Source organism: Rattus norvegicus, chromosome 5, assembly GCF_036323735.1.
Source record: "Rattus norvegicus strain BN/NHsdMcwi chromosome 5, GRCr8, whole genome shotgun sequence".
In the NCBI taxonomy this organism is placed as follows: domain Eukaryota; kingdom Metazoa; phylum Chordata; class Mammalia; order Rodentia; family Muridae; genus Rattus; species Rattus norvegicus.
In genome coordinates, this window is record NC_086023.1 from 32,771,370 (window position 1) to 32,784,943 (window position 13,574).

The window sequence follows — 13,574 nt, forward strand, 5'->3', positions numbered from 1 at the left end:
AGTGTCTTAGGAGCAAGTGACATCACTCTTCCATACATTTATTAAACACCTAATTTTGCCAAGACTTATGTAAGTCTGGCTCCTGCATCAGAGCCAAGTTTTAATAGACTCGATCTAATGTTAGAATGTGGAGCAGTTATTTAAAAGGTGAGTATGAGAAGGGTGACCAGAGTTAGAAAGACATGGCCCCTAAAGCACACAGAATGAAAAAGGATAACAGAGAGATGGCCGTGGTAACCCAGCAGGCAAACAAGCATGGTTTGACTTCGCTGTGCCACAGAACATATCAGACAGTCACTTGCTTTGAGAATTGTTTCTATTTGCAGTTACATATGTGGTTGAAGAGTATGCCATAATATATTTAGTGCCCAGAATTTTCATGTCAGAACTAAGTAAAGCAGGAGACCATGAGACTCAGAACGGCCAGGGATGCATGGTTTGATTCTTCTATCTCCCTTTCTACTCCAGCCAAAAGAAAGAGCATGGAGGCCAACTGGGATGAGTGGAAGCATTGTGTTAAGGGACACAGGAGTGTGTGGAGTTGACAGATAGTGGAGTTGACTTTCTACCATGTATGGGGGAAATGGTGTCACAGAGGTAGAAGTTCTGCTGAATAGACTGTTACATTCAATCAGAATGGCCCACAGAATATATGGCCAACTTAGAAAGTTCTAAGCTTTGCTAACCTCCTTCATTAAGAACCGCAGTACAATTTTAAAGATATAGAATGATTTTTCTCTCCTTTGATTTAAAAAAAATAGAAGCAAAAAAATAAATAAAGGCTAATCTGTAAAGGTAAGAAAAAAATTCCATTTAATTTTGCTTATTTAACATAGTGAAGCCACTAACATTTAATTAACCTTTTCCCTCTTTAATTTCTTTAAGTCATGGTTATTAAGCACCAGCTGCTGGAATTAGAGGGGTAAACATTCTGTGTTCCACAGAGGCCCGCAGTGTATGAAGGAAGATAAACACACAAATACTGTTTCCTGGTATCAAAAAGTCTTAGAAGAAAAGGAATGAGCAGTGCCCTATGGGACCACACAGTTATATAGCCATGTTTGCACACAGAGGGACAGACCCTACATGGCTGGAGAAAAACTTTTGCCAGCCCACTGAGTAGAGCATGGAACCCAGATGTCCACCCACTCCATAGTGTGAGCTTGAAGCCCAGGCTGTTGGGACTACACACAAGGTGACATATGGGAAAGAGCAAGAACAGCACTGCTCCAGAAGATGATGGCTTTGCTCTCCCTCTCTTCTCTCAGTATCAGCTTAGAAAGCTGGTCCTGGTGGCCTGAGCACTGAGCTGACCAAAGCAATGCTGCAAGTTCGAGGACAGCCTGTGCTACAGAGTGAGACCTTGTCTCCATAAACAAACAAATGAATAGATAAATAAATAAACAAATAAGATTATAAGCTGTGCAACACAGCAGTAATAACAGTGTAGATGAAGTACAGCTTCTATTATGTCATCTCCTAATTATAATATACTGTATAAAGGCTTACAGGTGGTTATTTAGTAAAGTATGTGTCTGTGTTCATCGTCTTTTCGTTTATGACAATAGCTGGCCATAGTGTCACACACCTGCAACCAAGCACTGGGGAGGCAGAGACTAGAATGACCTCCTCTTTTACAGAAGAAAAAAGCTCATGATATTTGGGAAAAACTAAGTATGATGTATGGAAAAGGCAGGATGAATAACTTTTATCTTAAGGCCGTCTAACCTTGTGAGCATCTTATCTAAATGTGCTAAATATGTTTAGTGCAAAACTACAGGGATATGGAAGAGCTTGGTCTGTAGTTTGTCACCCTGAAGACTTTTAAGACCATGTGTCGCTGGAAGCCAGTGGTGCAATACCACTGGTCTCTGTCACTGAACACCCCACCCCCACCCCTCACCAGTGCTTATGCAACTCTTAAACAAAGGAGCTGTATATGCTTTATCCTCCAGGGCAGAAATCTTGTGCTGAAGTTGCTTCAGAAAAGTAGAGCTTGGGAAATTTTCCAAAATTAAATGAGTAAAGGACAGTCCCAGGCCTCTCTAAGTTCTTGGAAAAAGAAAGAGGCAAAGTGCCCATCATGGAGACAAATAAGGGACATCAATGGCTCTGAAAGAGCAATGGTTTTTATTGAGTGCCTGCTTCCCTATAGAAAGATGTATCCCTGTATCTCAAAATTCAACCCTGAGCTTGACAGTCAGTTGCTGATAGAGTGCAAGCAGTTCCTCTCTTGACTGTTATTGGCCTTCAGTTAGGAAGCTTGTTTTTCTTTTTCTTTTTTCCTATATTTCATCAAAAGTAATTATTAATAATGCACAATTATGTGAGTTACACTAAAAATGTTCTTTTAAAGTACAAATGATAATGTACTTTAGAGACAGATGATAGAGAGGCTGGAGAGATGAGATCATGGCTAACAATGCTTACTGAACAAGCCCAAGGTCCTGTGTTCAAATACAGTACTCACATTACAAAGCCAGGTGTGGCCATGTACATGTGCAGTCCCAGTGTGGTGGAAGAGAGAGTCAAGAGGGTCATTGGGATTGATGGCTATCAACCAAGCTCCAGACTCAGTAAGAAAGTTTTTCAAGGAAATAAATCAGAAAGTACTAGTAGGGCCTTTGGTATACTCTAGCTTACATGTATGCACAGGCATTTGCATATGGGAACATAAAACATACATTTACATACGGTGAGAAGATGGTTCAATGAATGAAGTGTATGTCACACAAACATAAGAATGAAACTTCAAATCCCAGCACATATGTAAGTGTCAGGTGGGCAAGTTGGCCCACTTGTGATTGCAACACATGAGACATAGAGAAAGGGGATCCAGACAGCAGCATGGCTACCTAGATAGGCCAAGTCAGCAAGCTCTGTAGAGTAGAGAAATGAGGAAGGCCTGAGATACACACACATGCCCATATGTATACAATGTATATAAACACACACACACATGTGAGTACCACAATGATGTCAACATACTTTAATACCACAATGCACGCGCATGCGCACGTGCACACACACACACACACACACACACACACACACACACACACACACCCCTATACTTATACAAAGGAAAAAAAAGAAATGATGATAAAAAGCAGAACAAAATCATTGCTGTCAGTTTAGCTACTGTATTTATCCATAGTAGGAAAGTAAGTGAATTTTAACGAGAATTCCTTCCAGTGCTAAGAAGTAATTGTGATGATCCTACATGATAATAGCTGTAAGTGGAGCCTGGAGTCTGAAGCAGACCAGTGAATGCTATGAAGTGAGACTAAAAATGCATGAAAGACTGAAAGAACGTGCTTACAAATGGTCCAGAAAAAAAATGGGTGTGTGCAATGGATATATGTGGCAGATATTAAGACTATGATGATTATGATTTCATGGATATGTATAGATGTCAAATTTTATCAAACTGTATATTAGAAATGTACAGAATTTAATGTACAACAATTATACCTCACTAGAGCAGTTCTTGAAACATTCCATAATCTAATTTAGAGCCCAAACACACATCACATTGCGTTGCCACAACTCTACAATTTCATTTTATACACTACAATATAAACAATATAAAAAGTGGTAAGAGGAGGGGAAGTTTGATATTGCTTGAATGACTGTGTATGAAAGGCACACACAGAGAGACAGAAAAACACAGAAGGGAGGGGGAACAGGCAAAAGGAGAGGAAGAGGGTGAAAAACACTGAATAGCTGGAAAATGTTATCGAGGAAAAGGTAGCCTATAGTGTGAATGCATATCGCTGGTCTGTCTGCTTCCCTCCATGGTGTTAAGGGACTAACCCTCTGAAAGTGTAAGCAAGCCTACAATTAAATGTTGTTGTTTTTTTATAAGAGTCTCCTTAGTTATAGTATCTCTTCAGAGCAATAAAACAGTAACTAACATAGCAGCAGTTGGTATAAGGATAAAGCAGTGATAAGGTACCTTAGCAGGCATGAACACAGAAGATGGGAATGCTGATAGTGTGGAGACCTGGCTCGAGGGTTTTCAGGGGGTAACATTATTAATATTAGCAGCTGGGCTACAAACCATTCTTGTGATATTTTGGCAAAGAATGTGCCACTATTTTGCCCTTGTCCTAAGAGTCTGCCTGAGGCTAAATGAAAGAGTTTTGGATTAATGTCCTTGGCAGAGATTTCCAAATAGCCTAGTGCTGACTGTGTCATGTGGTTATCTGCAATAACTCACTTGCAGATCTACAGCAAAAGGGTGCAAGCTGGATGAAGGCAAATGTACAGATTGAATAGAAAAGGAGCACCTGGAAATGTAATGTCAGAGCCAAGTAAGTCCTGAGCTCACGGAGATAAAACGCTCAAACCAAGGCCTGATGCTAAAGTGAATAAGGGAGTCCTACCCTCAGGGCAAGACCCAACCAAGAACACCCTGTCTCCTGTGAAGGGAAGAAGCTGAAGGGATTTCCCTACAAATGGGGTCGGGTTTCACCCCAAACCGAAGGCAGAATTTAGGATTTGGAGATCTAAACAACCATCTAAGGCAGAGTTTGGAATTTGCCCTGCCGGTTTTCAGTCTTGCTTCTGTCCAGTATGTCCTCACTATGCCTGCTTTCCTCCTTTGGGAAACAGTAATGGATGTTGTGTACCATTGTAGGTTGGAAGTGTGTGATCTCCTCTTTTTATTTATTTTATAAGGAGTTACAGTTAAGAGTTTAAGATCTGGAACTGTCTTGAAACTGAAAGACTATGGGTCTTTTGAAGTCATACATTTTGCATTGTGAAAAGACTCTGAGGGTCAAGGAGTAGAATCTGGTAGTTTGAATGAGACTGTCCCCAATAGACTCATATGCTTGAATGGTTGGTTGCCAGTTGCTGTAAACTTTCGGGAAGGATTAGAATTTGTGCCCTTGTCGGAGGAAGTGGAGGAAGCTGGAGATAGGATTTGAGGTTTCTATAGCTCACACGGGGTTCAATGCCTACCGTACTGCCGCTACGCACTGCCTGTGGATCAGAATGTAAAGCTTCAGGTAGAACTACATCTGTCTGCTTTCTACCATGACAATAACAGGCTAACCCTCTGAAACTGTGAGCAAGTCTCTACTCATGTGATTTCCTTTATGAGTTACCTTCGCCATGATAACTCTCTTCACAGCAGCAAAACAATAAATAAGACCCCTCAAATCATACAGAAATCAATAAACTTTATCAATACCAAAAAAATAGCTTACTAAAAAAAGAAGTCAGGAAAAATGTCCACTCATGATAGCCTTTTGAACAGTATAAAAAATCTAGGAATAAAGTTGATTGACTAGGAAAATAAAAGGACACCTTCAACAGAAGCTTTCTACTGCTTGCTTAAAATCCACTGAAAGGAAATGACTGATGAATTCCATATATTTTTCTATTGTTCATGGTAAAATATAATTAAGTAATGGTCATAATAGCAAAAAATAGCAACACATGGCATACTTAAAGGGCTAAAATCCCTAATACATAGAAAACTCTTAAAATCTGAAAAGAAAGGGACTAAAAGACAAAGATTTCTGGTAGAAAAAACAGTAAAAATCCCTGGATTCTGGGATCAATCACCTGTGACAGACAGACAGACAGACAGATAGACAGACAGAGAAAAAGCAATAGGGAGACAAGGGCAGAGAAAAAGAGAGAGGAAAGGAATGGAAGGATAAGAAAGAGAAGGAGGGAGATTGAAAACTGAAAACCGTGCTAAGGTACAGGGCATTACTATAAAATAAGAGAAAGCAGATCTGTTCATAAAAATCTACTCAAATTGAATATGTTGACAGACACTAATACCTACCAATACCTCAGTGAAGCAACTGATTTCTTTAAGATTTGCCTCTGAGGAGACTACCGGCAACTGAGACCATTTCTAATTTATACTGAGACCATTTCTAATTCACACAGCCTGGAAATAAGGTCGATCATGATTGCTTCAGAAAACTTGAAAAAATAATGTATGTCAAAGGTATGTGAAAGGGAGGGTAAGGGCAGCATAAAAGTAAGCAAAACAACCCAAGAATGGCTGAAGAGCATCCTGTGTTTGTAGAACACTTTCCTCATTGTCAATGGACTCGGATGGAGAACAAAGGAAAGTAAAGATGGAGGAGCAGAAACCAAAGGACCTCACGGATCTAAGACCCCAGCTTGACAAGGGACAGACGAGTGTGGGGGTCAAACAGAGTCCAGCCATCTGCTTAAACGTTGACTAACTCACAGATCCACACCCAGGACCGGAGCCTGGGACAGAGGGAGGGAAGCAGATGTCTGACAAACTTATAAGAGAAAACATTCAACTATCTGGATCACATTTTACATGCAGTAAAAGGCCATGAAAATGAAACGACTTTATTATCTTTAATAATATCCTGCTTTACTCTTATGTTTCTAGAGAGCTTCAGGGGGGAGCAATGAGATTTAGTTTTCTTGCTTGAATCTTGGCCTCTGCTTTTAAAGCTTACCGAGTAAGGTCTTAATCCAAATATGCTAAATGATAATAAAATTCCTGAAGATCATTCGAGACTCATAGAGAAATGGTTAAAATGAGACTAAGAAGACAGTTACTAGTCTTATTAACAATGATCTATTCTGAAGAAAGTGCACGCCTATAACTATTTGTAAGAGAAACCAAAATGGGAGAAAATGGGGCAAGGTGAGGCACTGTGATCTTTTTCACCACTTTAATGCAGAGATTTTCATTTTAAATGAGCAGTAATTAAGAGGAATCTATAGCAAAACTAATATGACATAGTTGCACTCCAGTCACCAGTTGGCAAAGCTGACTTTGTCTGATATGGAGTCATATCGGGCATTTTCCATAGCCCACACCAGTCTCCGTGTACAGTGCCTTTATCCATGTTTGAAAACTCATGGTGAAGGCCACAGCTGGGCTTTGCTTCTTGAAAGGCAAAATCTGACAGGCCCACTAGTCTGTTCTGTCATTGTGGCAAAGTAGTTCATTCCTCTCAGTTACTGTGCAGACTTCAGCTCTCATTTCATTTTATACCCTTGATTCATAAGTTCTTCTGCCATAACCAGAAGGCGATACTCTAAGGATTTTTAGCTTCTCTTTTTTATGTAGATCACATTTTTCCTTTCCATTTATTCACATAATCATTAGCCTCTCTTTCTGATGCTCATATTCAATCTTGTAAACCATAAGAAAATAGTTCAAAATAGACTCTATCTGCCTAGAACTCAGACATCCAGAAAGCTGGTTTATACACAGTTTAGTTTTACAAGAAATAAGCAAGCAAAAATGATCACTTAACAGGGAATTTTCAGTCTAATATTTAGTGCCTTTCTGTGTTCTACGGCTTAAGTTTGAAATGTATTTCCCAAATGCATGTGTTGAAGATTTTTTCCCCAAAACAATGTGCAGAGATCTTACAAAAATCATTATTATGGCTCTAATGCTATACATAAATAGATTGATGGTCTGGTGGTGTGACTAGGAGGTGGTAGAAACTGAGGGGTGAGGCCGTGTTACTGGCAGTGGATCACAGATGCTGTGCTACCTAGGCTTCAAAGGTCCAAATTTGCTCACCTACTCTCTGTTTTCCAGCTGCCCCATGGTGAGCTACCTTTTCCCTCTACGGTGTTCTGTGACACAACTGGCCTAGAAATAAAACTTAGCAATGATGGACTGACAGTTTTGAAACTGTGAACACAACTAAACCTTTTCTCCTGTAAGATTTTTTGACTGGCATGTTGCCAGTCACCAAAAGTTCATCCTAAAGTCATGACTGATGTGGTCTACATATGAACAATTCATTAAAAACAAGCAATTATCATTTGACAGTAGCCAATGTGGCAGCATTGATTTTTCATAATCATGAAAAAGGCAAAGAGTAGTGCAGATCTGAGTCTAGAGACCTCAGACCAGCGAGCAAAGCCAACAGACTAAGTACCATCTACTGCCCATGTATATACAGGACCATAGGGTGCTTAGGTAGAGAAGTATTCGAGAAAGCTGCATCATCCTGTTGTAGGAATTTCTCTCACACGTTCCTTCCCATGATAATCTGGACAGATATCAACACAGCTTGGCCTCATTGTATTATAAGGATGCTCATTCTATTTGTAAAACACCTTGATTTTTAATTTCATGTGTTTTGCCTGCCTGTATATGTGTATATATGTGTATGTATGTATATGAGTGAGTGTGTGTGTGTGTGTGTGTGTATGTGTGTGTGTACATCATACAGTATGTGTACCTGATACCCACAGAGGTTAGAAGAGGGTATTGGATGCCCTGAAACTAAACGGGCAGTTTTTGCCCTCCATGAGTGCTTAAAATTGAACCTATGTCCTTTGCAAGAAAAGCAAGTATTTTTAACCCCTATGCCACCTCTCTAGGCCATAAAACACTCTTTAAAATTATTAAAATTGTATGTCACTTTTAATTTATATTTTTGCTTTTAAATTTTCATGCTGTATATTTTATCGTAATTCTTTCCCGTCCTCCAACTCCTCCCAAGTCTTCAACACCTCCCTACCCACCCAACATCATGTTTTATTCCCACTACTAAAAGAAAAAAATCCCCTTTAAAGATAAGATTTTACTAAGTGTTTCTCTGAATCTCTAATCTGTTGATTCTCATTCACTCATCTAGCCAGCATTTATAGAGTCACTACAGATTTCCATAATGATAAAACGTTATCAGTGCGCAGAGGCGCTAGTTAAAATGAAGGTGCAATGCTGTTCGCTTTCCCTCTGTTCCTTCTTCCTCCAGCCTACGCAGTCTCGGGGATGCTTACCTGAATCACTCCGCCCAAGAATGAAACGGCTGCTGCAACCCCGATTCTCTGCAGCTCAAACTCCGATAAGCCCAGCACGCTTGAGTTGCTCTGTGTGGTGAGGTTTCTATTGCTCTGAGGGACCAGCCGTTCCACAGCATTGGCTGATATCAAGGACGTCAAGGCAAAGGTGCCTAAGGGTGAGAGCGAAATCAGAAAGCTTCCATATAAGCATGAAAAGCTACTGGATTCTACCATGAATATTGAAAAGCCATGGAGAGCTATTAGAAACACACTGTACTCCACTGGATCCCATTTCTTTCATTCCTTTCCAAGAAAGAAAAGGACGGTATTTCTGACTTGTCCCAATACCCACTGAGCTTTTGTGTCTTTCGCAACTAACTTTCCTAACTCTGTGTATAGAGAGTGTCTGAAGTTCATGATGGTTGCCTAGATTTAAATCCAAGCCTTCAACATATCAACAATGCCTCCTAAGGCATGTCACTCTGGCTCTAAATTGCTTTATCCACTAAATGAGACTAATACCCATACTTTAGAGTTTGTGGAGAGTCAGAGGAGAAAAGCTTGAAGACTTAAATGACTAACTATAAACCTGTTGGCTAAAATGTTGACTCCTCTAATCTACCAAACACATTTCTCGTCTTCCAAAATATGACTCAGACTCCATAGTCACAACTGTCCATCCAGTTATTCCCCACCAGGCTATAGGCTGTCTACCTATGATTCTGATACCTGATACCTATAATAACTGAGTAGACTTTATTTTTATGAACACAATGCTAGGGTACACAAAATGATTAAGCCCACATATTTGCCTATTGCTGATAGACAGAGTTCAATGGTTATGTCCTAGAAATGCTCACAGCTTGGTTTCTAAGGAGGACTTTACTCAGTATGCTGCTCTCCTCCTGACAGGAGCTCTGATGCTTTTCCTCTTGGCATAGCTTGCCTGAGAATGCACCAGTGTAGATGAGAAATGCTGACTCCTACCGGAAACCAGAAAACTCAGGTTAAACAACACATGCTGGGTTGTGCAAGCACCACCTCATTTTATATTTTAAAGACCTCACCTTGTTCTAGCTTATGCATGAGCCTTCAGAGAAAGGGACGCTACAGGAGATAGGCACCCTCCCACCGCCTGCTCGCACTGGACACCTAGCGCAGAGTCTTCTTTGCTAGAAGTAAGCAGTCTAATAAGTAGTCCAGTAAGACCAGAGGGTTTGAAAAAGAGCTATGGTATCACTATAGATTTAGAATAACATGGTAGGTGTGGATTCCAGTGGACCTGGCCCTAAATCCCATACCTATTTCTTCAAACTCCTTGTCTTAAAAAGAGCATATTCCTCATCCTTTGACATTCTAAAAGGCTTAAATGTCACACAAATATATCATAGTTAGTATCTAATAGCATGTCATTAGCACCCAGTATGTGTTTAATAACTAGATAAGCAAGCCTTATAAGTAAAACTAATAGTCTTCTGTTATGGTTAGACTCTGTTCTCTGAGAACTGATTATTCTCAGTGAGCAGCTAGGTATTTTTAATAAATCAATAGATATTAATTGCTATAAAAAGTATACTCATCATACAGAACTAAATTAAGAACATAACTAATGATTGGAGTCAAGATTCTAGCACCCAGATGGGTAATACAAAGTAAAGAACATTCATCAGGTAAGGCATAATTTACAACAGAGAGCTCTGAAATCAAACCACATAGTAAGTGGGGCCTTAATACTCCCTGAAGCAAAGAGCAAAACCACAGAAGAAATATACCTTCAGGGTTAGGTTTGGTTAAATGTGTTAATGTTTTAGTTTAGGGTTCTATTTCCTGTGATTTAGTAGAAGAGAGAAAGGAATTAAACAAGACAGAAGGGGCCATCTGGAAGGCTCTGTTGGAGGGGCAGGGGGATGAGTCTCAGTCAGCTGCAAGACCCACTTTATTGAAGTCTTTCAGTAAATACTCATTGGTATTTTTTAAATGGCATCCTGCAGAGAAAACTTGTAGGATGCCATTTTAAAAATACAATATCAGGATCATAACCAGATTTATTTTTCTCTTTTTTAGTCCAAGGAATAAATCAGTTCATTCTTTTCCGTGACTACTGAGTCACGATTATATTTTATGACATTCTATTTAAAATATTTGAAGTAATTTTATTTTAAGTTAGTCATGAAAATTCAAATAGCTAAATACACTAGCATGGGCGACATCTTTACACTCTGGCTTCAGCAAACAATTGCTTTCAAAAGATATGGGAACTCAATGCAGCTGCACTTTCTTCCACTGAGTCCACACAAGAAGAACCGTGTTAATGGCCCATCAAGAAAGAAGATGGGGGTTTAAGCTCTGCTACTTCAGCAGTGGCTTCAGTAGATAAACTACAGAAATCGAGGAGACACTGTCATCATTTGAACAACCATTGGTAAACCCACTAAGCTCCAGTGGAGAATCTCAGGTCTTTAACAAAATCATTAACATGTAAAAGGCATTGAAAAGAGGGTGAGTTGTTAAGAGGTGATGAAGGATGGAAAGGCAAGGTATGATCAGAACTCATTGCTTACATGTATGAAGACGTCACACTTAGTTTATAAAGTGAGGCTAGTATAAGGTCTTACTGTGTCTCCTAATTCAGACTGCATTCTTTTTTTTATCTTTATTAACTTGAGTATTTCTTATTTACATTTCAATTGTTATTCCCCTTCCCGGTTTCCGGGCAAACATCCCCCTCCGCCCTCCCCTTCCTTATGGGTGTTCCCCTCCCAACCCTCCCCCCCATTGCCGCTCTCCCCCCAACAGTCTAGTTCACTGGAGGTTCAGTCTTAGCAGGACCCAGGGCTTCCCCTTCCACTGGTGCTCTTACTAGGATATTCATTGCTACCTATGAGGTCAGAGTCCAGGGTCAGTCCATGTATAGTCTTTAGGTAGTGGCTTAGTCCCTGGAAGCTCTGGTTGCTTGGCATTGTTGTACATATGGGGTCTCGAGCCCCTTCAAGCTCTTCCAGTCCTTTCTCTGATTCCTTCAACGGGGGTCCTATTCTCAGTTCAGTGGTTTGCTGCTGGCATTCGCCTCTGTATTTGCTGTATTCTGGCTGTGTCTCTCAGGAGAGATCTACATCCGGTTCCTGTTGGCCTGCACTTCTTTGCTTCATCCATCTTGTCTAATTGGGTGGCTGTATATGTATGGGCCACATGTGGGGCAGGCTCTGAATGGGTGTTCCTTCTGCCTCAGTTCTAAACTTTGCCTCCCTATTCCCTGCCAAGGGTATTCTTGTTCCCCTTTTAAAGAAGGAGTGAAGCATTCGCATTTTGGTCATCCTTCTTGAGTTTCATGTGTTTTGTGCATCTAGAGTAATTCAAGTATTTGGGCTAATAGCCACTTATCAATGAGTGCATACCATGTGTGTTTTTCTGTGTTTGGGTTACCTCACTCAGGATGATATTTTCCAGTTCCAACCATTTGTCTACGAATTTCATAAAGTCAGACTGCGTTCTTAACACCTAACTGGGAGGCTAAGACCCAAGATAAGGCATGTATCTTTCACAGAAGTACACTGGTATCTTAATAAAGTTTCAGGGGACATTAATCTCCCACATGCACTAAACTATGATCAAATATAAGCAAAATATGATTTCTGTATTAAATATTTGTGGGCATCTTTAGAGATTCAATGGCCCTTATAGTTATGATCACAGGAAGATCACACATGCCATTTCTGTGGTTCCTCTGTTATTTATATCATAAGGATAAGTGTCCTGTTTGTTATTGGTGCTAATGATTCTAATATTCGCTTTTAACCAAAACAGAAAGATTTAGCAGGTTCTAAGAAATATAAATGCACAAGTAGAATGTCACCCAGCTATTGAACAGCAGAATGACTGTGGTTTGCACAATGTGTATTTTGACATCTATATCACAGGTATAGCTGGTAAATTATCAAATATCTTTTTGAGTTACAGAATCTCACATAAATGGTAATTTTCAAACTGTACAACCAGTAGTATATCTACATTAATTATCTCTGAAATGCAATGGTTTGTGTATGCATACATTTCAGTATCAAATTATGTAATATATATATATATTGACTTTAGACAGAAGTTCGCTCTGAGATACAGACTAACCTAGAAGTCACTATAGAGCTCACACAGGGCTTGAATTGGTGGGATTTTGTAGAATTCCTATTGTAGTCTCTCAAGTGTTGGATTATGAAGGTCAACTACTATGCATGACGTTGGCTTCTAGAAGTAATTACTGTCTATTGAGAAATTTTGCTTTGTTTTTTATTTTATCTTGGGTCATATGTAATTCCAACATTCTAGAGGTTGAATTAGGGGAATAAGTAGTGATAATATGTCTCAAATAATAAATAAATAAATAAATACTGAAGAAAAGAATTTCTAATTCATTCTGTGTCTTTCTTCTTTTGCATCTGGAAGAAAACTCATTCAATGAGTATTCTAAATCATTTTGTTGTCAAGAAGAAAAAAAGTAGTTTGGGTTTCAGTCTTGGCTATATCTGATGTGCACATTGTAGGTTTGTGACTTTAATCTGTGCTGTCATAAGAAACCTTGTACGTTTCTTCCTAGTTTACTTGAAATGTATATATAATACAAAGTAATATCCACTTATGGGTTCTTTAAGACAAGAGCATGTAAACCCCTTAACAATGCTCCTACTGAATAGTACACACATTTTTATGAAACAAACACATATATACAAACAGATATACATGTGTGCATGGGCACACATGCACTTATGTACTAAAACATATATATTATAGTTGTAAAGATTCATTTTTGAGAA

General features: G+C 39.4%; 1 protein-coding gene across 11 annotated transcripts in view; it reads right to left on the reverse strand.

The window, feature by feature from the left end:
- The window catches only part of Slc26a7 (solute carrier family 26 member 7), a 137,458-nt gene that overhangs the window by 89,717 nt on the left and 34,167 nt on the right, over window positions 1–13,574 (reverse strand). For 10 of the 11 annotated variants that reach the window (XM_008763531.4, XM_063287292.1, XM_063287291.1 and 7 more), the window contains one exon: window positions 8,767–8,939. In XM_008763531.4, coding sequence (XP_008761753.1) covers window positions 8,767–8,939 — 173 coding nt within the window. Of the gene's footprint in view, window positions 1–8,766; window positions 8,940–9,629; window positions 10,785–13,574 lie in introns of those variants that run through there. The other variant, XM_039109422.2, reaches the window with a different exon arrangement.